This window comes from Lepidochelys kempii, chromosome 1 (genome assembly GCF_965140265.1).
Source record: "Lepidochelys kempii isolate rLepKem1 chromosome 1, rLepKem1.hap2, whole genome shotgun sequence".
NCBI lineage: Eukaryota > Metazoa > Chordata > Testudines > Cheloniidae > Lepidochelys > Lepidochelys kempii.
The window spans coordinates 11,425,031-11,451,056 of record NC_133256.1 but is presented as its reverse complement, the minus strand read 5'-3'; the positions used below and the strand labels follow the sequence as shown (position 1 = coordinate 11,451,056).

The 26,026-nt window shown below is 57.5% G+C and overlaps 1 protein-coding gene across 2 annotated transcripts in view; it reads left to right on the top strand.

The window, feature by feature from the left end:
* Positions 1-22,566, top strand: part of RELT (RELT TNF receptor) — an 81,068-nt gene extending 58,502 nt beyond the window's left edge. Inside the window, exons 6-11 of one of the 2 annotated variants that reach the window (XM_073316148.1) lie at positions 1,778-2,035; positions 11,881-11,961; positions 12,352-12,433; positions 13,231-13,467; positions 14,902-15,082; positions 22,315-22,566. In XM_073316148.1, the coding sequence (XP_073172249.1) occupies positions 1,778-2,035; positions 11,881-11,961; positions 12,352-12,433; positions 13,231-13,467; positions 14,902-15,082; positions 22,315-22,326 (851 nt within the window). In that variant the 3' untranslated portion in view covers positions 22,327-22,566. Of the gene's footprint in view, positions 1-1,777; positions 2,036-11,880; positions 11,962-12,351; positions 12,434-13,227; positions 13,468-14,901; positions 15,083-22,314 lie in introns of both variants that reach the window. The other variant, XM_073316052.1, reaches the window with a different exon arrangement.
* Positions 22,567-26,026: the final 3,460 nt, after the last annotated feature.

Genomic DNA, 26,026 nt, shown 5'->3' with positions numbered 1-26,026 from the left:
CCTTGCCCACAGTGTCTAGGACCTAGTTGGAAACCTGACTCACCCCTACAGGCTATCCATCCACCCTCAGCGTGGAGGATGGTGAAGCCAGGGCGCTGCTGCCATATGCATAGGAGGGCTGGGAGTGGGGCTTCTGTAGCCAAGTAAGTGCTTTGAAGAGGCCCTGGCTAAGGGAACTGGATGGAAAGAGTGGGGGGATGGCCCGGTGGGGATTCCTCTGCCTACCTGCCACAGCCCAGCCAGTTCAGATGTGTGGTCTGATCCTGGCGTCCCTTTGGAACGGTCTCCCCAAGGACGGGAGTGGAGGTGTGTCTGAACAGGTTCCCAAGCCATGAACGGATCCCCCTTCTGCTCACTCCAAGTGGGAGGCAGGAGGGCGGATGTGCATTTCGGAGGAGAACTGGCCCACGCCTTTTTATGGTGTGGGATCTCTTCTCCCCTGTCCTGCTGGAATGGAGCTAGCAGGAGCTGCTTTCCCATCCTTCCACTGGTGCCCACCCGAGCTCTGTTCCAGCTGTGGGCGTATCCGAAATCGAATCCCCGGCGGGGGATCAGTATTGCCCAGGGGCTGCGTGAGGCTATGACTACACTACCTCTTCTGCTGGCAACACTTTTGTCGGTCAGGGGTGTGAAAAATACACACCCCTGACCGACAAAAGTGCCCATGTGGACAGTGCTGTGTCGGTGGGAGAGCGCTTACCCCGGCTGCGGCTCTTCGGCCCCCGCGGCACCGCCCGCAGGCCAGGCCGGAAGCCGGAGCCAGAGCTGGGGTAAGAGCCGCACAGGGAGCTGCGGACCCTCCATGTGCTCAGGGCGGGGACGTGGGGCAGGGGCTGCTCTCAGGACCCCCACCCCAGGCAGGTGGAGGGTCTGTGGTACCCACAGCGGCCCAGGCTCCCTGGGCCGCTCTTACCTGGGCCAGGCTCCGGTGTCCAGTCTGGCCGGAGGGGCAGGGGGCCGGACCTGTGGTGAAAACTGCAGGCAGGAAGGGGCAAAGGGGTGGGCAGTGCAGGTGGGGGAGGGGAGCTTACAGTGGGACAATTTACTCCCTGCAAGGCTGAAGAGCCCGGTCTGGGCTCCTTGAGGGAGACTCTTTGGGGTGAGGAGGAGTTGGGGGATGGGAAGCCTGTGCTTTGGGAGTTGGGGCCGGGCTGCTGTTTCAGCAGGCCCCTTGCAGCCTGTCCTGAGCCATCCGTGACTGTCTCTTTCCTGGGGGCGGTGGCGGGAACTGAAAGCCGGAGCGATGTCCTGCTGTTGACCAGCATTTTAGCTTGAACGACGGGGGCCTGGCTCCCCAAATCCCAGCCACTTCTGCGCCCTGCTGCAGAGCGACAGCTCTCCAGCACAAGGGGTCTGGGCACAGAGTGCCCACTGAGTCACAGACCCCTCACAAAACAGCCCTTCAGTTACCCCAGAATGGGTTGATTTTTCCCAGTTTTCAAGGAAAAACTGAAACCAACTCCCCAAAAACCTGACCATGTTTCCAGAAATCTCAACTGAAACCCAGGAAACATGAACCAAAAAATGAACATTTCACTGACAAGTAGGCAGTGGTGCCTAAGATAACTGCCTGGCAAAGGCATGTTCCCTCCCTCTTAATCAACATACCTAGCTCTTTGCAAAGGAGGCAAGTAGCATTATCCCTATATTACAGATGGGGATACTGAGGCACTCAGCAGAGCCAGGACTAGAACCCAGGTCTCCTGGCCTCCAGTCTAGTGCTCAAGCTACTAGGCCACCGTCAATACAGGCTCTCTTTTAACCCTCTTCCCTCCAGGCGCGAAGCAGTGGCTGACCCGGCTGGCGAGGAACGTCGAGGCCCTGCACAGACGGGATGAGAGGGCGGCTCCCAATGGCACCCGGGACGGGAAGCGGGAGGAAAACGCCACGCAGTACGCCGTGCTGGCCATCGTGCCGGTCTTCTGCGTCATGGGGCTCCTGGGCATCCTCTTCTGCAACCTGCTGAAGAAGAAGGGCTACCACTGCACGGCCCACAAGGAGAGCGAGGAGGAGGTGGCAAAGGCAGAGAGAGGCGGTAAGGGCCACCGAGTGGGCTCTGCGCGTTCTCCCCGCAATCCCTGCCTGAGCGCTCGTGCCTAGCACCGACTAGGGGCAGCAGGGGCCGCCCCCAGCAGTAGGAGGGCACTGGGTTGCCTTGCGGCACTGCAGCCCCAGATGCCAGACTCCCTACTGCCGCTCTAGCGCCCCACCCTGGCTGATCTGTGCCCGCCCTTTGGGTGGCATGACCGGCACACTGGAAATACCGAAGATGATGATGATGTGCAAGAACTAGACCAGCCCCTGCTATGCCCCAGCCTGGCAGAGGGGAGAGGTTGGCCTCTGAGTCCCCCACCCCATGGGCAGAGTGGGGGCAGAGCGGGCATTGTGGATATGTGCTGGGAAACCCGGCAGCCCAGGTGCATTGACCGCACCAGCGCATTTGCTCTGGTCTCTAGGCAGGCTGCCAGCGGCTAAGGCACTCGAACCCAGGAGCTCTTGCCCACCTGGGGTGCAAGGATCAACTGAGGGGAGGGAGGGGAGCAGTTTCTTTTCAAGATCTCGTGTGATAAACGCCTTAGTCACCAGCTCCTTCCTCTGGCAGGGGCTCTGGGTTTGTTTCTTTGTCTGCTTTTGGCTCTTTGCTCTCTAAACAAACTCCCTCTCCTGTAGTTAGAGGGAAAGGGAGGTCACCCTGCGTCAGTCCCACGCTGCCCATAGCAGGACTGATCAGTTCACCCCTCCTGTAGAGACGTCTCACTGCCCTGTCTCCACCCGCTCTCCTGTGGCAGCATTCTCCCTTGCCATGGAGCCAGGAGGGAGGGGGACTGGCCGTGTTGCACCACCTGAGTTCTCACGAGCTGGGGCAATGGTGAGCGCTGGGGACACCGGCTAGCGAGGGTGCCCAGAGTGAGCCTGGAAAGCCACCTCCTCCTTGGCAGAGCACAGAGTCCTGGCAGCGGCTGAGTGGCTGCATTGCCTCGCGTCTAGCAGCTAACGCTCTGCACTTTGTGGGCCAGAGCACCAGCTGGTGTGAATCAGGAGAGCGCCAGTCCAATCAATGAGCCAAACCCTGTTTACCCCAGCGAGGGTCTGGCCCACAGTGTCTCTCTTGCCCAAGGATCCCAAAGCGTTTTACAGCTGTGAATTCTCACATCTCCCAGGCAGCTGGTATTATCCCCCGACTTACAGCCGAGGCACAGTGCAGTACCAGTGGTGGCAGCGGTGGGCTTGCCTGGCCCACTGCCCCCTGGTCTGACCACCAGTCCATGCTCCCTCCTTGGTGGAACGTCTCCTGGGTGGTCCAGCAGGATCCACTCTCTAGCAATGCAGCACCTCTGGTGTCGGCCTTGCCCTGGTGCAGCTCCAGTGACTTTACCTCCCCTCGGCGCTGTCAGTCCTTCTCAACTAACCCCTTCCATGCCCCACGTCTCCTGGGGTGTGGGGTTACCCGCAAAGGGTGCCTCATTCCCAGCACTGACGGCAGATCCCCTCCCTTGGGCGGTGTACTGAGAAGAGCCCCTGACTGCAGCCGGGGAGGGGTGGGCCGATGTGGAGGAGCCAGTGGAGAGGTCGCCCCGAGCTCGTGAGTTCCTGAGCTCCCGCGTCAGGGCCTGCCGCAGGGAACAAAGCCCTGTTCAGCAGGTTACCTCAAGGGCAGGAGCTGCTGCAGGAGAGGCCGCCAGACACCTCTGCAGTTACACGGGCGAGGACTGAACAGCGCTGCCCAAGGGCTCGCCATCCTTGGGAGAGTGATGGGCCATGACCGTCCGCGCGAGATGGGGGTGGGGGGGACACAGAAGGTTGTGAGTCGGAAACCTCCAGAAACGTGAGGTTGGCTTAAACGCCAGGAGATTTAAACTAAATCCTCGTTATGTTTGATGGGGGGTTGGGCAGGGGAGGGGTTGTCTGTCAGTTGAACTCTCCCTGCTCTCCCCCTCCATGTGCACATGGGGTGGGATGATTTACAGGTTGCAGATGCAGCTTCCAGGGCATGCCAAGGCGGGCCTGGGGTCCCCGGACAATGCCCCAGCTCCGTCCCGCTGCCCTGCGCAGGCTCCAGCCGGGGAGGGGCTGCCCTGAGCTCCCTCCTCCATTAACTTCCTGCACGGGGGTGGAGGCCCCTGCTGCTAGGCTTAGGGTGGGATGGGTGTGGGGCAGCTCAGGGCACCCCCTACTGCTGGCAGCCGCTAAGGTTGCCGCTTGCATCGTGTGTAGCACAGCAGCCCCTAGTGGCCCAAAGGGGGAAGTGCAGGCAGGCAACATTGTCCTTGTTCATGAGATCCAGCAGGCTTGGGGCACGTGGCTACTCCTCCTGTGTGCAGACCGCTGTCTCCCCACGGCTGGCAGCATTAACTACTGCCAGAGCTGACACCAGGGAGAGGGGGGCCTCTGTCCTGGTGCATGGATCATCCTGCCCTGGGGAGCTGCAGTCAGGCTTGGGGTGGAAGTCACAGCAGTGAGGCAGCTTCCTGCTGACAGTCCGATTTTGGCTAGGGGGAAGGGAAATGGGTGAGAGGATCTGAGTGGGGAAGGCGTTGGCCAGGACCCCGCCAGCAGTGCTTGCTGGGCTAGCAGCTCAGCGGTTCCCTTTTGTCCCCCCGGAGTGCGGTTTGCCCAGGAAGCCGGGCAGGCTGGTGTCGAATTCCTACGCTCCATCATGGTCCCATCCTCTAGTGTTCCAGCAGCTCTCGCTGTATCCTTTTGCTTTTTGGCATGTGACTCGACCCTGGTGCGGTGCTGGATCATGGAGAGGAATCTGCTAACTCCCTTCCTTTGCCCTCCTTCCAGGCCCTTTGCCTCGCCAGCCAGAGGCTAAAGGCGGATGGAATTCAGTTTCTCTTCTCTCCTCGCCCTTTTTGTTTTGTTTTTGTTCCTCTTGATTTCAGTTCCGGTAGCCAGTTCATTTCCTCTGAAGTCCATCCAGTTCCTTTCCTGCAGCTGTGCAGAAAGTCCGCCCCATTCTCCAGCCAGGAGACCTCTTTCTAGTGTTAAGCTAGCCACAGGTTCTCTATGGGTCCAGGTGACACAGTAATAAACCCTCCTGCTCCCTGGACGCATAAGCCTTTTCACCTGTGCTTGATCGAGGGTGGGGGGCACTTCTGGAATTTCTCAGTGAGGACAGGGCTCGGGTTAGTTAAGGATTGTGTGTGTGTGTGAGAGAGAGAGGTTGCCCTCTGGTGACTGGCCTGGAGAGGGGATCTGCTGGTAGCTTAGGGAGCTCTTAGATCAAGCGGTAGAAGTCTCAGTGTTTGGACCTAAGGAGCCAGGCTCTTGTCTGGTTCCCCTCTGGGTGCATATGAGAATGAGTGTGTTTGCAGCACGTGGGTTTGTTACAGGAGGGCTTCTCCGCTGCCCCCGGTCCCTGACTATTGCTAAGCTCTTGATGGCTAGCATGCTGCGTTTCTGGAGCAGCCTGGCTATGCAGTGCCAGAATTCTCTAAGCAATTCCAAGGCTGGTCCCAAGATCATCTTCCCCCCATGCTTAGTTAATCAGTATTTCAAGAACCTTACCCCAGTGGCACTGTGAATAGACAAACAGCTGCTGAAAGAGAGTCCAGAGCTGCCAGACGCAAGCCAGAATGAAGCTGTACAACGAGCCCCCTGGAGAATGGGCCTGAGCTCGGCCGCTCTGGAGCGAGCTTGCTCTGCTCTGAGACAATCGGATCTGGCCATCTCTCAGGTAGAGATTCAGGCCTGGGGTCTTGTAAGAGGCTTGGGTTTGGGATCCTGCCCCAGTCATTCTCTCTGGGCAGGGAAAGGAGCATGTGTTTCTAGCTGCTCTGTAGTGACCCCCTCTGGCTAGTAGGGGAATGGCAGCAACTCTGTGATGGGAGTCCCCATCCAGTCGTCCTTGCCTGAAGAAAGTTCTCCAGCCTGGGGCCTTGAGGGAGAAGGGGGCGGATAATGCTATGACTCATGACACTGGTGGTGACATCTGCTGTTAGGGTGCTGGTCAAAACTCACAACCCCCCACTTCACTAGAGCCTCTGCAGGCTGAAAACCTCTTTTCTTGGCTGTAATACCTGGGCATTAGGGTTGCCTTCCAGTGTGTGAGCTGCAAAGATGGTCTGGCACCTACTGCTGCCCCCAGTCAGGGGAGACTTCTTGTAGCTCACGCTGCTGCGTCCTGCATGTTTGGTGCAGAGCACCTCGGAAGGAGCAGAGTTTGAATCCCCTCTCCCCAGGGGTGTGACTTTGCAGCGCCTGGATTTGTTGCAGTGCCCAGCATAGGCACAGCAATGCCCAGCTGCCCAAGTAACACAGGCTGAGGAAGAAGGGTGGGTTGTGGTTGGCTCTCCTCTGAATCACGGGCACATCAGTCCTGGAGACAACTTTATACAACTGGCGTGTGCTACCCTTCCCTGACCCCCAGTCAGGTTCCAGTATCTTGTGGCAAGGAGTTCCTCAGGTGAGGCCCCTTTGCTGGGAATGCTCTGTCCCCAGTGCCTGATGGCTGGAATCTCGGGCTATTTTAGCCTCAGCGTCCTCTATAATTGTTTTGGATGCTTAGGTGGTTTCTGAGGTGTTAGCCAAACTGTGCTAGGAATGGCATAGCCCTCTCTGTAGATAAGGCACTGGACTGGGACTCAGGAGACCTGAGTTCAGTTCCCAGCTCTGCCACTGGCCTGCTGTGTGACCTTGGGCAAGTTGCCTCCCTCCCCATGCCTCAGTTTCCCCATCTGTCAAATGGAGATAAAAATATTGTGTCCCCCTTTGTACAACACTTAGCTCTTGTACAGCACATTGAGATCTAGCTGTTATCTGCAATACAGGCCACAATTCTAGGGGTAACTAAGACTCTAATACCTCTGTTTGTGGTGGCATGGGAGGGGGCCAGTTTGGGTAGCAACAGGGCTGTCTGTGACTATCCCAGAAGACTCTCTCTATTTATAGGAGTTCAGCCAGAAGCCAGCCTGTTCCTAACCAATAGCACTTGGCTGACTAGGCTGGCTTGCGGTTGCCTTAGATGCACCTGGCACTTCAGCCAATAGGAATGCGTCTCTTCAGCATTGATGCTTGGACCAGCTGTTACATTTCCGTCACCCCATGACGCCTGTCCCCGGTGCCTCGCTCATCACTGGAGACAATAGAAACAAAGCCCAGGGTAGATCAAGAGCCTTGAGATAAATTGTTCTCTGAAAACAAGAGGCCCATTTTGAGTCTGGTTAGTAGCGCCTGGGGATGGCTTAGATCCCTAATCCTCTGGTTTGGCACCCCCAGAGTCCACGGGTCAGAACTTGGCAAGTGTGAGCCAGTGTTTTATCTCACCCAGGTGGCTGAGAGTTGCTGTGTGGGAAATTCTCTAGGGACAACTTAAAACTGGAATCCCCTTTTCTGTGTGGTCAATAGAAATGCCATGGTGCTTTTGAGAACAGCATTCATGGGCAAGACACAACAGGGCAAATTACTCCCCTGCCCCACCCCACTTTGGCATGCTTTGCTGTGTGCAAGTTGGCTGGTACCTTCCATCCCAGAGGTGGCTGCATTTCTGCAGTACTGTATATGTGGAGCTTGTGAACCACTTCGGGATCTGAATCAAAATCCTGGCATGGGATAGTCCTGAGCTGTGGTGAAGTCTGGGTCTTCGCTTTGCCCTTCTGTCATTAGTCCCTGGGCCAGATAGGAGCTGTGGGAACGTTCTTTGACCTCGCTTTTTCAGGCAACGGGCTCTGGACCTGTTCCATGCGTCGAGCCCACCCTCTTTGTTACATAGAGCCCATGATGGGGGCATGCGTTCATTTCTCTTAAATTCCCCTGCAGAAGTGCAGGGGAATCCTCCAGATAAAACTGTGTGATGCAGATGTGTGGGGCTCATAACTGGAGCGAGGGAAGCTTGGAGTTGATTAAAACGGAGCCTGCTGCCCCCGTGCATTCACAATTCCTGAGTCAGGCTCCAAAAAACCAGGAAAATGGCTGCTTTATCACGAGACTTAAACATACCTGGGGGTCTGTTTGAGTTTCTGGGTTTTGAGCCTTTACGGGGTCACGTTTTCAGGCTCTGTTCTGCAGCAGTGAGGCCTACGGACTCTGTACATGAAAACCTGAGATTCGGTTGTAATCACATGACTCCGGGGGCTGGAGTTTTAAGAAGAAAACGGCAAATATTGTGAGACTTGTGCTTAAAATGTGAGAGTTGGCACCACGCGTGATTTCTATGCAGCTGCTACATCTCCCTTAGGCTATGAACAAAGTAACCGCACAACAGCATCCCTCTTCCCCCCCTTCCCCCTCCGTTCCCCTACACAACACACACTGACAGATGGCAAGACCAAGCACCCTCTTCATTTGCCTTCTCCTATTTGTCTCTGTGCCTTCATCTGTGTTACCCCCCAGCCCCCCGACCTGGGCTTCCACCCTCTCCAGATCCCTCAGAAATAGACTCATCTCTAAACCCTGATTCCTCACTCGAACTCCCAAGCAACACAAAACCCATCTAGAACCACGGCGACAACCAACACCTGTCCAGCACGCCTGCTGGCTCTGAGCGCGAGCCCTGCAGGGCAGCCTGGCGTGCTGTTGGCCTGCCCGCCGCGGCCCTCGGTGATTGCCCTGCAGTGCACCTCCCCTGTTTGTTTTCTGAGCTGAATGAACGTTAAATAACCCTGAAGCGCCCAGCCCAAGCTGCCGTCGCCATGGCTACGGGGGCTCGCGGTCCCTGATGTCTGCAGCACCAGTGTTTGCTGTGTAGAAAAGTCGGGCATGAGAAGGGGGCTAGGGCTGACCTAGTTTCTGGATCAGTGTTAGCTACAGTGAAGTGACCAGGGAGTATCTGAGAGGGCTGGGGCTTCTCAGGATTGTCCAGTTGCTTTTTAACGAAAGAATCGTTCTAACTAAGGCAATGATTAGGTCACGGAATCCGTGACTTCCATTGATCTCTTACATTTTCTGCCCTGGGGCTGGAGCTCCCAGCCAGCCCTGTCCCCGCAGTTCCCAGCCCCTGCCTTGGTAGGGGGACCCATCAGCTGCCCCACTGTGTCAGGGGGGACCCCCTGCAGCTGCCCAGCACTGCCCCTGGGGCTAGGGGACCCCGCCGCAGCCCAGCCCCCTGGGCAGGGGGACCCCAGAGCTCCTATGCACCACAGTGGTGGGGGACCCGGGAGCTCCAGCAGCAGTGGGTGCTGAACCCGCCTTGGCCTCTGTCATGGATATTTTTAGTGAAAGTCAGGGACAGGTCATAGGCTTCCATGAATTTTTGTTTATTGCCCACGACCTGTCCATGACTTTTTTTACTACAGATATCCGTGACAAAACCATATCCTTAATTATAATACAGGGCACATAACGCGCTTGTCATCTCACGTGCTATTCTACCCATGGTACAGCTAGGGAAACTGAGGCACCCGAGCCTAAGGAGACTCAGTGCATCAGTGGCCAGCCACCTGTCCAGCATCCCATCCACCAGGCTGCACCGTCAGCCACAGACACTGCCCACCTGCTTTGCAAGGGGCTTGGCCGGGCTCCTCCCTGGTGTCAGACTCGCTGAGCCCCTCAGGACGGGCACTGCCATAAGATTTGGTTAGAGGAGAGCAGCAGGGCTGCTGGGCTCATGATAAGAGAGAACAGCTGGCACAGGTACCTGATGGAGGTGGAATTGGGTACCCGTTCAGGGGGCTGGGGCACATGACTTACAAGGAGAGGCTGAGGGAACTGGGCTTGTTTAGTCTGCAGAAGAGAAGAGTGAGGGGGATTTGATAGCAGCCTTCAACTACCTGAAGAGGGGTTCCAAAGAGGATGGAGCTCGGCTGTTCTCAGTGGTGGCAGATGACAGAACAAGGAGTAATGGTCTCAAGTTGCTGTGGGGGAGGTTTAGGTTGGATATTAGGAAACACTATTTCACTAGTGGGGTGGTGAAGCACTGGAATGGGTTACCTAGGGAGGTGGTGGAATCTCCATCCTTAGAGGTTTTTAAGGCCTGGCTTGACAGAGCCCTGGCTGGGATGATTTAGTTGGTGTTGGTCCTGCTTTGAGCAGGGGGTTGGACCAGATGACCTCCTGGGGTCTCTTCCAACCCTAATCTTCTATGATTTTATGATCTCGTCTCTGATGACGGCCTAACATTACCTCTGATGCGCCCAGGGAAGAGGAGTCAGGGAAGGATCTGTATGGAATGGTTCCTGGCAGGGGATTCCCAACCTGGGGTCACCCGGGGGGTTGTGACCATCCTGCTCTTCCCATATTGCTGAATGGGAGCAGGAGCCAGCTGGCTCCTGGGCATGCCCTAGGGGGTGGCAGTGTGGTCTGGTGCACTGACTGGGACTCCATCTTTCCTCTCTCTGTGTCTGTTTCCCCATCTGCTCTCTGTAAAGTGTTCTGCAAGTTTGAGTCCTCGACTCTATGGCCAGAGGGGACCATCGTGATCATCTAGTCTGGCCTCTGGCACAGCCCAGGCCAGAGAATTGCTCCCAGGGATGCCTGCAGCGAGCCTGGTAACTAACCACAGATCGGTTGTTGCTGGAGCCAGCAGTCGCCAATCCTTGGCACAGCAGGGTATTGGACAGATAGCGCTATTTGCTTTGCCTCCTGCAAGGACATATCGCACTAGCTCAGAGTCCAGGGCATCACCCTCCTAAGACCTCACCACTGGCTTTGGGAGGCCTAGCTGGATTTTTTGCTAATTGTCACTTGCCACCTCTCTGGTGTGAGATCAGACGCTGGCCCAAGGCGATGCTTTATGAGCTGTGACTGCAGCTCCCCTTGCCATCTGGGCTGCAGCTGCATTAGTCAGCAATCGCCTGCAACCTCAGCCCCCTGTGCTAAGGGGGAATGAAGGCGCAGCTGTCTCCGCACAACCCAGATTGCATGGGCTGGGCTGGGACAGCAGTGTCATCTCCTGGCCAGCGGGTGTAGTGGTGTTGGTATTCAAAATATCTGAGGGTCATGGGAAAGGCCGGAAGGGGTGGAGTGCCCAGAGGAATGTCTACCCTAGAAAGAGACAGGGCCTGCGAGCGAAGAGCTTGGCAATGCTGGCAGAATGAATGGCCCTAAGGATCTGAACCAAGCTCATGCCGCCTGGTTGGGGCTCAGAATCACGCGTGGATCTGGGATTTTGGGTCAGGCCATTCGCCCCCATGACCTGTTAAATGTACGGGAAAGGCCACCTGCTCTAAGGCAGCACGAGCTGGAGAGCAATGAAATGGGACAGCTTGGCTGGCTGTCCTGGGCTAAAGAGAGTCTGTGCTCGTGGCTAAGGCTCTGGGATGCAGACGATCCGAGTTCAGTTCCCAGCTTTGTCTCCTTGATCTTGGGCAAGTCCCTTATTTCCTCTGTGCCTCTGTTTCCCATCTGTAAAACTGGCATAACGCCCCCTTTGTCTTGTCTGCTTAGACTGTGAGCTCTTCAGGCTAGCAGATTTGAGTGTGTATACAGCACCTCGCATAACAGAGCTGGCTCTGGGGCCTCTAGGGACATCGAGAGGTCATCTAGTCCAGTTCCCTGCACTCATGGCAGGACTAAGTATTGTCTAGACCATATTGTGATAGAACTCCTATATAATAAAAGGACTGGCAGACTCCCAGCCGGACACCAGCTGACTTGTGTGGTAGAGAAGCATTTAAAAATACTCTGTGACTTGCAGGGAAGGGCTCTAAATGTCACATCAGGGAAAATGTAACTTTTTTTTTTTCATAGCTCTGCAAGGGGAGGGTGCTTAGGGCATTGGACTGAGAGCCAGGGTGCCTGGGTTCTGTCTGGCCAGGCCACTGACTGAGTTTGAGGGAGTCCTTTCATTTCCATTTCCCCATCTGTAAAATGGGCACACCCCTTGCCTGTCTGTGTATCACCATGAGGCTTAATCAGCTGACGTGGGTGAGGTGCTGAACCGCTGCGTTACTGTGCCTGGAGAATGGCAGCAGGTTTTAATACCCAGGTTTCCCCCTCCAGGTAATAACTCAGCGTACAGAATAGACGATGCCAACCAAGATACCATCGGGATCCTTGTGCAGCTGATCACGGAGAAGAAAGGTCAGTACAGTACCAAGGGAGGCAGGGATCTCTGACCCGTGTGGCTACATGTTACATTCAGGGGAGAGACCGAACATGTGGCTTTCATTGCTGAGCGCTGCATCGGTGCTGGCCAGTGACTTTGATTTCCAGAGAGGCTCCTCTGTACAACTCCAGCACCTGAGTGCTGTCCCCTGTTTCCTTAGCCAGCACGCCAAAGGGCACAGGTCTTTCAACACCCGGACCCTAACTGGGCCACAGATGTGAACCTGCATAGCCCAACCTTTGAACAAGTAGGGCCAGGCCTGTGACGGTCTAACTCTGTCCCTGAGCTGACCCATGGCTGAACAGCTGGTCTTGTGTCTCCCTTTGCATCTGTCTTCATTGACCATGTTGAATTTCTTCGCACAGAGAACGCTGCGGCCCTGGAGGAGCTGCTGAAGGAGTACCACAGCAAGCAGCTGGTGCAGACCACCCACAAGCCTGCTAACAGGTAAGGGCCTTGGGCCGGCAGCCCCTTGCTGATGCTGGCTTCGTTTGCGGCTGTTCAGTGGAGATGGGCCTGCCTGAGCAGGGAAGGCTGGGAGTCTGTTCAGGGTGTGGAAAATCCAGGGCTGCTGCTGGCATCAGAGGGGCAGGCCTGGCACCGCTCCTTTTCCCAAAGGGTCTCCCTGTAGGAAGCCCCAGGACAACAAGGAATCATACGCGCCCACGTCCCGATACGGCTCCGTCTTGCAGCCCAGACCAAACCCAACTCCCTGGGTCCCAAGACAAACCCCTGCCGGACTCAGCGGGGCTGTAGCGGGGCTTGATGCAAACGTGCCGTAACCCCTTGGGAAACCAACACTGCCACCATGTGACCAAAGGACCCACCGCACTTACTGTACGTGGGAGTGAGCCAGGCTGACCCCTTGGTCGCTGCGCAGGGTGGGCAGCTCTAGGAAACATCCAGGAGCTGGCTGCCGGGGGAAGGATACAGCCGGTCACTCCGCCCACTGATCCAGCTTAGCTGCGCTCAGGTTAAACCCTACGGCACCGGGGGGAGGTGCAGGTGAGCGGCTGGGTGTTGGTGTTCGCCAGCAGGTACAGAGTAGTCAGCGTCCCAGGCCGCTCTGGTGGTGGGGATGCCGGAGGGGGCGTGCTAGGTGATCAGGGCTGTGATGTGCATGACCTGTATCTCCCCTGGGCCAGGGCCTGGCCTCCCCCCCCGCCCCGTCCTCGCAGGGAGACTTTAACCAGGGCTTCACTCACACCCCCTCCTTCCCTCCTGACTGTGTCTCTCCCCAGCAGGCTGCACTTCCTACCGCACATCCCCCACATCTGCCGGCACCAGCATCACCTGCACACGGTGCAGGGCCTGGCCACTCGCTCTGGCCCCAGCTGCACCCGCTGCTGCCAGAAGAAGTGGCCGGAGGTGCTGCTCTCTCCGGAAGCCGCGGCCATCATCCCCGCTCCTGCCAGCGTCACCCCCAAGCCAGGCGGCAAGGCCAGCCGGCCGGGAGAGATCACCATCCTCTCAGTGGGCAGGTGAGCGGGACCCTGGGCAGGTCCCGGGGGCCGGGGGGTCGTTGCCTGTCACAAGCAGAGCCGTCAGGAGTGGAGCTGGGCCTGCCCCGAGGCCTGGGCCTGCAGCCCCCCATCACAGCTCGGGCCCACCTCTAGGAGCGCGCAGGGGGACACGGCAAGGCATGGGTCACTTGCTGCAGCTCTCAGCACCCTGTTGTTCATCTCAACCCCGCTGTCTGGCAGGCCCTGTTAAACGGAGCCTTCCCCTAATGATCCCCAGCCCGCTGTAGAGAGCCAGTCCCAGAGGCAGCAGCCCCTGCCCGAGCCCTCGATGCCACCAGGCCTGGAATGGCTCTGCTCCGAGAGGGCTTCTCGCATAGCTGGGTCCCATGTACAGCTGGGCAGGGCCTTACCCGGTGGGCTCTCCTCCCCGCTCTAGTGGCTGGACCAGATCAGAGTTTGAGCCTGCTAAGAGCTGGGTCTTCTAGCCCAGGCCGTGGAGGCTCATGGCTTTAAATCCTGGGTTCAGTCCCCGCTGCCAACAAGCCATCCAGATGCCCCATATTACATACAGAACAGGCCTCCCCAAGCAGAGCCATAGACTGGGCATGGCACACTGCCTCCTCTTGGTGCCCAGGGAGACTATCTGCAGGGTGCCAAGGTGGACTTGTTTAGCCATCTCCGGGATCTACCCCGGCTGGGGTTTAATGTGGGCTGGGTATGGAGGGCTAGTCGAGATGCACAAACACTTTGTATTGAACCCAGACGATGCAGTGTGATCATCCGACTAGAGACGGGGATTAGGAGCCAGGCCTCCAGCTCTGCCACTCATCGCCAAGGCTGCGATGTAGTCCCCAAGGTCACGGAATCCATAACTTCCAAAGACCTCCGTGACTTCAGCCAGCGCCGGCTGGGAGCTGCAGGGTCTCCTGCCGCCTGGGGAGGCAGGAAGTGGCAGCATACCCCTGCCGCCCCAGAGGATGGAAGCTCTGCGGGCAGCTGGGGGGACGCCCACGCTCGGAGCTGCCAGCGGAGGGGGACCCAGGAGCTCCCAGTCCCCCCTCCCCCCTTTTTGTCGTGGATATTTTTAGTAAAAGTCAGGGACAGGTCACAGCTTCCATGAATTTTTCTTTGCCTGCGACCTGTCTGTGACTTTTACTAAAAATAGCCGTGACACAATCGTCGCCTTACCCATCGCTGTGTGACTTTGGGCAGGCTGCTTAGTCTCTGTGTGCCTCAGTTTCCCCATCTGTGTAATGGGGCAAATACCGGCCTTTGTAAGGCCAGGCGGGGAGATGCACGACACTCAGGCAGCTGGCTCTGTGCAAAGTCAAGCCCTGCCGGCTGTTCCGCACATGGGGGTAATGCTGGCTGGGCTGCTCGTGCCCCCAGGGCGGCTGGTCGTCCCCATGCCCCACCATAGTGTCTCTGACCCATGCGCTGCTGTGTCTGCAGGTTCCGAGTGGCTCGCATCCCCGAGCAGAAGCCCAACCCTCCAGAAGTGAAAACCATCTCGGAGTGCAGTGGGGCTGAGCCGGCTGACTCCCCCCGCAGCGGCCTCCCCGCCGAGCAGAAACCCCTGGTGGGCACCGGAGCCAGGTCGAAATGGCTGAAAACGGCCGACAGCCAACAAGAGGTGAGCGTGCATGGGGTGGGCCGGGGAGGGGCTCCTGAACAACAGGGGTTCCAGCCCCCGCAGGCTGAGGACTCTGGTCCAGCTTTTACTCCCCTCTCCTCTTCCCGCTAGAATCAGCCACCTCCCAACAGGCTCCCCAAAGCTTTGGCTTGGAAAGCAAGGCTGGAGATGAGCTAAACCCTGGACCTGGGTTTCAGTGGCAGGGAGGGAACGATGCTCTAGGACCGAGGTGGGCAAACTACGGCCCGCGGGCCCCTCCTGCCCGGCCGGCTAGCCCCCGGCCCCTCCCCCGCTGTTCTCCCTCCCCCGCAGCCTCAGCGCCGTTACGGAGAGCGATTACTGCACTCCCCGGCACGGCATAGCACCCCTAGTGCTCTGTGCTGCGCGGGGAGGGGGCGGGGAGCCGGGGGGGGCGGGTGGTGGTTGGGGGGCGGGGGTCCTGGGGGGCCGGTCAGGAAGGAGGGGGGTTGGATGGGGCAGTGGGGAGGGCAGTTCCAGGGTGGTCAGGGGGCGGGGGGGGTGGATGGGGCAGTGGGGGGGCAGTTTCAGGGGACAGGGAGTGGGGGGTGGGGGTGGATGGGGCAGGGGTCCTGGGGGGGGCCGTCAGGGAACAGAGGGGGTTGGATGGGGCAGGAGTCCCAGGGACGGGGCTGTCGGGGGGTGCGGGGAGGGTGGATCGGGGGCGGGGGCGCAGCCTGGCACAGCCTCCCCTGACCCGCCCACCATACAATTTCCGAAACCCGATGTGGCCCGCAGGCCAAAAAGTTTGCCCGCCCCTGCTCTAGGAGCTTCCTGTCCCCAGCGTGTATGAACTGTGCCCCTGCCTGGAGGCGATAGCTGGGCTCTCTGTGATCCCCTGGGTGGCTCTGAGGCACAGCTAGCCTCCCTTCCCCGTCTCAGGGAGCTCTGCATTGTCCGCCAGCTGGCTGGGGATCGGCCGTAAGGAAATCTGTCTCTCAGCGTGGCCTGGACAAGCTGCTGAATTCCAGAGCTGGGCGTCTGTCGGCTTCTCCTGGGATCATACGCACACGCTGCGCCGTCCAGTTTAAATCCCCAACATAAGCCAGCTGGGCAGTAGCCAGAGGCCCGAGGACCCGAACCTCCTTCTCCCGGTCAGAACGCTGCTGAGTCAGGAGGAACGAGACGGCTCCTCTGGCCTGGGGCCTCTCTGCTGACGCTGCCAGGTGGAGGAGAGCATTGGGGGCCGTGGACACCTGTCCTCTGGGCCCTGGAAAGAGTCACCAGGCTCGCGGCACGTAAAGCAGCTGTCAGGCAGCAGTGCCCCCGAGCCAGCTGGCTGGGCTTTGGATGCGGCTGCCGTATGCTACCCCTTCTCTAGGAGAGCCACCGCTTTCTGCAGACTTCACGCCTACCGTTTACGTACAAGCAACCGCTGCCCTGGACGGTGCCAAGCCCCCCCCGTCCCCCTCCCCAGCTCTTACCCAAGTCAATAGGAGCTGTGGGTGCTCCGCACCTCTGAGCACCAGGCCACAAGCTTCTAGCTCTGGCTGCCAAGGGGTCGTGCCCAACGTGAAGCAGGGCAGCGTGGTTTTAGTGAGCCGGCCGCGTCAGAAACCCCAGCACCAGGAACTGCCTTAACGGGGCGCTAACTCTGGGGCCTAAAGCTGACCATAGGGACCAACACTGTGGGTGCCCACCAGCCACCCGCCAATCAGCTGTTTGGCAGCAGGCAGGAGGTGCTGCGGGGAGGCGACAGAGCCCACTTGGGGGAGAGGGGGCAGAGCAGGGGTGGGGGGAGAGGCAGAAGTGGGGCAGGAAGAGGCGGGGGAAGGGGGGGACCTTGGGGGAAGGAGTGGAATGGGGGTAGGACCTCAGGGCAGAGCATCCACCTGGGCAGAAGAAAGTCGGCACCTGTGGTGCTGACCCCTAACTACCCCCTGCCGCACCACCCTCCTAGAAACAGCCAGCGACTGTGGGTAGATTCTGAGTGTACCTCAAATCAGTGACCTCCCCTTTTCCCAGCCTGCAGCGTGTCCTCGGCCTCTCAGCTGCCACATGCTGGAATATTTTGAGGACACTGAATTCTGGATCTGAAAAGCAACAGACCCCCGGTAGTTTAGTCCTATTAGGACTTTATCCCCGATTTCCGGGCTTTTGGCTGTACAGACAGACCCAGCAGGGAGTGCTGGCAAATGGGCTGCTCTCCAGCATCGACCATGTGCAGCCACAGCGTCACACCCAGTCTGTATGGGAGCCTCATGGCACATTTTAATTGTGGTGCTTCCTACATTAGAAAAGCCGCCGCTGGCCAAGGCAGGGGGGTGCCCTGACCCACAGCGATGGGATCTGCGGTGGTGTTATGGCAGTGCAGAGCTGGGATCATCTTCGGCTCTGAGGCCCGAGCCGCACAGGGCTGTTTACCTGGGAGTCTCTTATGCCCGCGGCTGGGTGACCGGGCTTGTTTTCAGGACATTGTGTTTCCTGCCCTTGATGGTCGTTGACAGTGGGGCTGTGGTCTTGTGGAAGCTCTCGCGGCACATCTCTCTCCCCAAGATGGTGGGCAGCGGCTAGGGGGAGCCGGGGCTGGGCGACCGTGTATGTGCACAGATCCTATCCCCGGCACTACAGCACAGGGAATTTGTGCCTGGGATCGGTCCAGGTGAGCAACAGAGCAGGGCTGTGTCCCAGGGAGGGCTGTGAGCCCGCAGAGCTACCGCGAAGTATTCAGAGTTCAGTAAGCGCCCTCGGCATTGGGACGCTCCTCTGGGCTCTGCAGCATGGGCCTGGGCAGCTGTCGCGGTCACTGCAGGCGAGTCAGGAGGCGTAAAGTAATACGGGGCTGCAGAGTGCGGGGTGACGCTTCAGAGCGGGCGGGCGAACTCCTCTGCAGCTGCTCCCCAGACCCCACCTCCTTCCCAGAGAGAAACCATCCCCATTGCCCCACTTCTCCATCCGGGCCCTGACACTGCTGCTCGGGGGGCGGGGAGCAGGGACGCCGTGCCATGGCAGGCTGCTGGCATTCTCGCAGCCGCAGACCGCCGAGCCCCGCTGCCTGGAGCCTGCCTTGCGATGGCCGGGGAGCTAGGGAGCGTGAACATGCAGAAACAGCCTCCTGGGGGCAGACGGGCTGCCACGTCAGGGGTGTTTGCTGGCACTTGTCCCTTAATGGAGACCGAGCGAGTTGGAACGGGCATGGTTTGTTCTGCCCGGTATAGGTGCCTGGGCCTCCGGTTCCCCCTGCTGGCCAGTCGCTGAATTACACGTAACTGCACCAGCAAAGGACCTGCCAAAGCAGTGGGCAGTGCTGAAAGGGCAGATACACAGGTGTGAACACCTGGCACGTCGGCAGTTTGTTTCAGGACAGCCCCTAGGTCATAAGCCTTGGCAAGCGTAACCTTGTTCTCCGAAGGTAACAGAGCCCTTTGGATTTGCTGCCACGGGGTGCAGAGGGTTAGGGGCACTTGAGGGACTGTTCGGGTTCAGCTCCGAGCCAGCTGGTCTGGGAGAGCTCGGCTCAGCAGGGCTCTCTCTGCTTCGCCGGGCACCCCATAGGCTGCAGCAGTGTCACAGTGAAGGGTAGGCAGCAGGTTTCAAAGAGGGAACAGCTCTACCAGAGGCTAGGACAGGGTTTGTCTGCGTCGTGTCGTGGGCCTCTCTGGTTCCTGCGGGCTCATTAGTCCTTCCTCGCAGAAGAACGTGGCTGACCCCACAAGGCACCTCCAGAGCAGCAGCAGCTGTGTGAAATGGTCGCTTGCCCTGGAATCCTGCAGGACCGACTGATCCCTCCTACGCACCTGTCCTATGGCCTGTCGGCTCCAGCCTGAGATTTCCCAGGGCAGCAAACTGAAGCCCAGCTTGCATCTCGGGTCATCTCCAGCCCTGTTGGCTAGAAGGGTTCAGCTGGACTCTCCAAACCCTGCGCCTTGACGCTGGATGGGGTGAGGCCCTGGCAGCGCATCTCCGAAAGGGTGGCAATTCTGTGAGTGGGAGATGATGCTGCCATCAACACCTACACACGGTCCTGAGTCTCCACCTCCTTGTTGGTTTGACTTCCCATTGCCTGGCATGAGTGAGAGGCAGCAATAACCCCAGAGTAATACATCACTGCTTTTGTGGGTCAACTAGAGGAATGCCCTCCAGTGGTCGGAGCAGGGGGAAGGGAAGGAGGACTCCTGGGTTCTGTGCCTGGCTCTGCCAGACTGACTTAGGCTGCGCTTTGATGGAAGTGTTCTGAAATAGAGGGTGGGATTTTCTGGTGGGTCTAAGTGATTAAGGAGCACTGGTTCCCTTGGCTTCCAATGGGACTATGGCCCAAGTGACTTAGGAGCTTTCGCAGAAAACACACACACACTTCCTGTGCTGCAATTAAGGATCCCTCTCTCCAAGCAGAGGGGAATTGGCTTGGCCTGGTTGGGGTTTTCTGTTGTGATCGATTTCAGACAAGTAACACAAATAGCTCAGTCCAAAGCTGATTATTGCATCAGCCTCTGGCTGGGAAATAGCCCCAGTCCCCCAGCCCAGCATGGGGCAGAGCTTGCAGTGCCAGCGGGGGAGGCAGTGAAATTGCTCCCCCAAAGGCAGAGCTGGGCTGCCTTTCTGTTCCTCGCTTGAGCCACTTGCCCACTCTAGCCCACAGAACAGAGCGCAGGAGCCAGGCCTGCGTTGACAGACACAACATCCTAATTATCCCACCACCATGGAGCCCAAAGGGAGGGGAGGGATGGTCCTCCATGGGGCTCCAGAGTCTCTCATATGGCCAGGCATGCAGGGGCAGGTATACTGGCCCTGTGACCCTTGTCCGGCACAGCCACAGGGAGGCAAGGAGACTTTGCACCCCGTTTGGTTGCTCTGTGATGCAGAAGGGTTGGAGAGGGATTTCTAGTGTCTCTTTATCTACATCAGACCAGACCAAGCCGTGCTGGAGCGTGGTGCCCAGTGCAGACAGCCCCTTGTAGCACCACAGAACAGCTGCGGAGCGTGTAGGGTCTGTGCTGTCACGGGGACGGTGTCTGCTGACTTGGCCCTGGGCAGCTGTTCTGGGTCTAACCCCACTGGCCTCTGTGAACCTGGGCTCTCAGCATGGGTGCTGGAACAGAGGGGTGGGGGGTGGGGCATGGCCCTCCCACTTTTTGAAAGTGGATGGGCCTGGCCAGTCCACTTTTCACCACAGCCTCGGACCCCTGCCTCTCCTCTTCCCTGCCAAGGCCCTGGCACTGGGGGCGAGGAAGAGGGGGCAGGGCCATGAAGGGGGCGAGGTCTTGTGGCCCTCCCACTTTTAGGCAGAATCCCTTGCCCCTGATATTAGATGATCTGTCCACTTGAGGTGCGAGGCTCTCTCTTAATGTGGGTGGTGAGTCCAGCTGTGCGGCTTGCATAGCTCTTTGGGGTGGGGATGTCTTGGCAAATTAAGTCATCCATCACCCTCCCTTCTAACAGTGAAGCCCTTCTCTGTCTCAGCAGGCTGCTAGAGGCCAATGCTGAGGCTTCTTACCCTGAAATCAGAGATTCAAATCGTACTTGGTCAACGCTACCCTTCAGCATTACGTAGACTTGGGGGTCTCTCTGTTCTGTTCTGTCCAGGATTCCTAGATCCTACCCCACTACAAATACTCACCCTTCCTAACTATGGCAGCAAAAAACCAGGTGCTGGGAGAGAAGGCCCTGCCTGGTCCATGACCCAAAGTGAACCCTTGGCCAAACCAGGCCATTTGAGCCATTTTCCCTAAAAACCTGAACCCATTGACCTGCCCTGCTGCTTTACGGTCTCAGCAGTTCCCTTGATTATCTGAACCTCCATGCACCCTGATGTCTTTGAGAACAGTACGGCTTCAGACTGAAAGCTCTTCGGACCAGAGCTGGTCCCTTGGCAGGAGAGGCGCTCCTAAGAGGGGCTGTGTTATCAATAATCCCAATGCATGAGTGGAGGGGGGGGGGTTTCCAAGGAAGTGTGAAGCTTTTAATCATGCTAGCACTCCTGTGGTGGTAGATCTGGCAAGAAGAGCTGCCCAGCAAGGGGTGCCCTTCAGGGAGCTGGCTGCCCAAGGCAAGGGGGGGGGTGTTGTGTAACTCCAGGTGCAGATTGTCCATCTGTTGATCATTCTACTGCAGTCCCTGCCACCTGTTTTTGTGTATTGTCTTGTAGCGATTGAGTTTTGACGTATGGGGACACCCCCTGGTCAGACGCTCAAAGCTCACACTGATAAGGGAGGGGGTGGCTTGGGCTCCTAAGTATCAGCCGGTTGAAAACCCCCGGATTCCATGGAACCGTGAATTCCCAGCCCACGCTGGCTGACTCAGGCCCTCATGAAGCAGCTAACGTGATGCTGTTGGGTTTGCTCTGTAGGGGAGGTCCTTGAGACCTTTTAAACCCAGATCCTGTCCCCACTGCGCAGAGTCTAACGTTCTCCTGGTCTCTCTTGGTCGAGGGGGCGACATGTCCTCAGACCAAATTTCTGTTCCCATAGAAGAGGAAAGACTTGGGTGTCAAGCACCAGCTGCCAGTGGCTCTTCACCCTCGAGGTGGGGCTGGGTATGGATAAGTTGTGTGTGTGTACGCTGGCGTGTGTGTGGCATGCTACGGGGCTGGAGCTGTATTACCCCCTGGAGACTTGTAGCCATTATCTTCCAGGGCAGCATTGCCAGGGAGCGCTTTCTAGACCGTAACCTGCCCTCACCCTTCAAGCACCTTCCAATTAGATGCAAGGCTGAAGGGATGGGGCGTTGTAGCAAACCCAGCACCAAGGCTTCCCCAACCAGCCTGTTATAAGGCCATCCTTAACTCACTTGTTCCCTTGCATGGTTCCCCAAAGCTCTTGCTAAATCTCCCAACATGTCCGTGAGGTGGAAAAGTAGGCTTAGCCCCACTTTACAGTTGGGGAAACTGAGGCATGGACACACTGAGGGCTTGTCGACACACAGGACAGTTAATCTGAATTAACATTCAAAATGGATTACAGTGGCCTTAATTTGGTTTAGTTAACTAAATTAATGCTACTTTAATTCTGAGCAAGGTTTTTTTGTTTTAACTAATCCACTTTAAATTACTTTGGATTAATACAGCTGGGTGTCCCAGTATAGACAAGCCCTAAGCAACTTGATCCAGGTCCTACTGTGAGCCAGTGGCAGGGCTGGGGATGGGACCCAGGAGTTCCTCTCACTCCAGGCCCCAGCTCTGTCAGCATTTTGCCAAGCTCACCCTAGTCCTCTGGGCTGGCTGCCGCCCCAGAGGCTGAGTGTTGGTCACACGTCTCTTCTCTTGCCTCCCACTGCAGGTGATCATCTGACTCCCTCGTGCACCAGGAGACCTGAGAAGCGGCTCACTTGGAGGCTTCTGGTTGAACAGTCCACCCACAAAACGCACACCCTGGGCGCTGCTGAAGGAGAAGCGTGACACTCATTTTCCCCTCGGGAGAGCTCCACCACCCCGGAGAATGGCAAGGCGCAGCCCCGGGTACCAGGGCCCGGGCTGGCAGGGAGGAGCCGAAGGACACGCCCAGCATCCCAAAGCATTTTTCTTTTGGGGAAGGACTTGGGGGGGAGGGGAAGGGGGCTTGGGGTGCTGGAACAATTCATATAGTGGGGGGTGTCAGAGCCATTGAACCAAACTGTAAACCTCACTTCAAACCAGGGGGCATGGCAGCACCCCTAGTTCTAGCACCTATGGGTGGGATGGGGGATACTTAGCTGCCCAACTGGAAAAAACATGCTACCTTCTTTAGATCATAGGGGCTGTTGTTCCAGCAGAGAGCAGTGTTTTTAAACTCGGGCCTAGGGGAGAGAGAGAGAGAGGCAGCTTGTTGCTGGACTGGAGCATGTTCCTACCTCCCAGGGGCTCCAGGATGAAGGAGAACGGAGCATTGCAGTGTACCGGTCTGGGGTTGGCGGCTAGCCCTGGGGATGGCGAGTTTGGCTTTCTCTTTCTCCCTTCATGAACAAAGGGAAACCCAGGGGGACTTGCAGTGAAACTCTCTGGCTGGAGTCAGCCCAGCCTCATGTGACCAAAGCTCTGTCTACTTTCATGTCCCCGTGGTGATTGCATTGGGCCAGTAATGGCACAGCTCTCACAGTGTAATTTTATCATCTCTTGCCACATCTGGTGTTTTTCTTAAAGCCCCAGCTCCTGGATCCATGTGATTGGAAGACACACTCAGCTTTCATTAATCCCCCTTGCTCACCTTGCCCTAAATTTCTAGTTCACATGGTTGCAGGAAAAAGCTTGAAAACATGACCCCCATGATTCAGAAACCAGAAATGACATAAAATGAACCCAAATTTTAGGCTCCCCCACCCCCAAAATCATAATTTTTAAGCCCCTCTCGTGATCTTTTGAATGTGCGCAGTTGGCCACGGTGCTCCCATCTCCCCCTAAGAGGGCGAGTGGCATTGTAGTTGCTAATGGTGCTTCCAAGAGACGCACAAAAGCTGCAGGGGAGGAATCCAAACAAGGCACGTTTCCTCCGTTGTTCCTGCCCGCGAGGGAAGCAGGGACCAGGCTCCACTGAGCTGAGCGGTGCCTAACCCTGCCTCAGACAGACGGTCTGTATTTTTGTTTGTGTGGGGTCGGCTTGTCAAGCAGGAAGCTGCACTTACTGGTTCAGAAGCTCAGGGATTCTCTGCGTTGGTGGTTAATTGTGGATCGTTGCCATTCGCGGGAAGAGCTCTGTGGCTGGGTTGTGACAGGATGGTCAGTGTCTGGGGCTGGGTTCTGCCCGCTGCCCAGCACTAAGAGGCTGCCCCAGCTTACTCAAGTCAGTGGCTGACTTGGTGTTTGCTGCTGTGGTGGAAGCTGATTCAGGCCCCAGCCAGGTCCCTGCTCTGGATGCTAACACTGTACATGAGGCTGTGGGGAATTCCTCCCCCTCCCCTTCAAACTCTCAGCTCAGGGTTACTTTCCAGTGAAGTATTTTTCTTAGAGCCTCGTCCGTGTCATGAGAGAGCAGTGGCTCCCTCAGTTGAGGACAATGTTCTGCTGGGGGCAGTTACCCCTCTAAAGAAGGGAAATCGTTGCTGTTAAGAATGACTGCCCCGATTTAAAGAAACTTAATGGTGATCGAGAGAGAGCAGGGCTTGCGGGCTCCCCCTGGTGTCCATGAAAGGGCTGGCCATTCTGCCTACGCCGCCCTAGGGCAATCCACCACCCCCTTTAGAAAAAGGGATGGGTGAGTTTTCCCAGCCAGCCCTTTAGTGGCGTCCATCCTTGCCCACTGGACGGGAATTTCACCCACTTGTTCTGATGGCCTGGGATCTACAGGCAATCAGATTAATGAGCCGTCTGGCTAAGCATCTGTGAAGCCTCTTGACTCTCCTCAGGGCTCCCTGCCCAAGGGGCCTCCTGGCCACTGAGAACCCTGGGGCTGACCCCACTTGCTTTGTTCTCACACGGCAATGGCTCCCCGCGTCGGAGAGGGCATCATGCAGGATCTCCCAGGGGGCTGCTGCCTTTTCACTCCATCTCACTTAGATCCCATTCAGAGCTCTCCTCTATGACCGGGCATTATTGCAGGGCCCATCCTGTGAGCAATGACTAATACTCACTTGGGGGCACTTACCCAGCAAACCCACCCTGGGATCACAAACTCCAACAGCATCTTCCAGGCCTGGCCCTGATAACACGGCGGCATCGCTGCCAGGCGTGCGGCACGTTGGCCCATCACTCTAGCAAAGTGCAGTGTTGCATTAGCAAGACCGGCCCATAATTCTCAGCAGGTCAGAAACTCCAGGACTGAGCCCTTCAAAAACGAGGCGGGGGAGCCCCTCTGGCTTTCCAATGATAATCGATCAGGTAACCGAGGCCCATGAGCCGCCTCCTCTCGGGTGGGGGGGAAGCTTAGGTATGCATGTTGCAGCGCTACTGTCATGTGCTAGACATGATGTAGGATTTGGGGCCAGCAGCTCTGTCCTAGCCCAGCATGTGGCCCCTGGGCTGGCATCCCTTGCCCAGCCCTCCTGGGGTGTTATCCCATTGTTTACAGTAGGGTTAGTTCTGTTATGTATTGTCAGTCGCTCCGTTGATCTGTTTTGTACATCACATGCTCTGTTATTTATGAGGGCGGTGCGGGGACCTGCTTTTTAACCACGTTTGTACAAGCACCTCCCCCCCCCCGCAGCTGGCAGCGTCCCCGGCTGGGCCCGTGCCTTTTATTTATTGAAGATAATGTGGTTTTTTAAAGCCATCATTTTGTTTTTAGCCTCCTGGTTTATTTCTGTAAGTCAATAACTAAATAAATCCAATGTCAAGTGAAGGTGGGGCGTTAGGGGATTGGTTTGTTGGTCGAGCCTCTTTCTTCTCGGCCTGCGTTTGGGGAAGCGGGCGTATTTCACAGGCACTGCTGCACCATTGGCTTGCGTTGAGAGGAAGGATGGGCCGGGGGGGGGGTAGGGCACCAGCCTAGGACTTGGGAGGCCTGCATTCAAGTCCCTGCTCTGCCACAAACCTCCTCTGTGACCATGGGAAAGTCACTTAGAAAGGGACGTAGGCGCCCAACTCTAAGGGGCGGGTGCCACTGACCTTCTCAAAACCATCGTGCAGCTGCCACGTAACCGTAGAGGTGCCTACGTTTGCATCCGTCAGTATGTGCAAAGCTACCTCAAGGGCTGACGCTGCCCTCCAGCTAACGAGCTGCTTAGAGCCGTCGCTCAAGCCTCAGGCTTCCCACAGGCGGTGAGCCCACGCCCAGCTTACCAGGCATGCTGAGAGACATACAAAAGGCAGCGAGAGGGGAGCTGGGTGGGGGTGTGCCTAGGGCAGTCCCCTAAGTCGTGAGAGACCTGGGCTCCAGTCCCTGGGCTGCCTGATTTAAGAACAAGACGAAGCGGACATGGCTTAGGCACCTTCTTCCCGAAGGGGTTCCCAGCTGAGAACCATAAATAACTGAAGATCGGGGCCTAGGCCCTACCTCTTTCCTTGGCATTTCACTCCTGGGGGCTGTATGCAGCTGCTTGCTCACTTCTGAGCCTGCTCCAGCACCTCACTCTCCCCAGGCA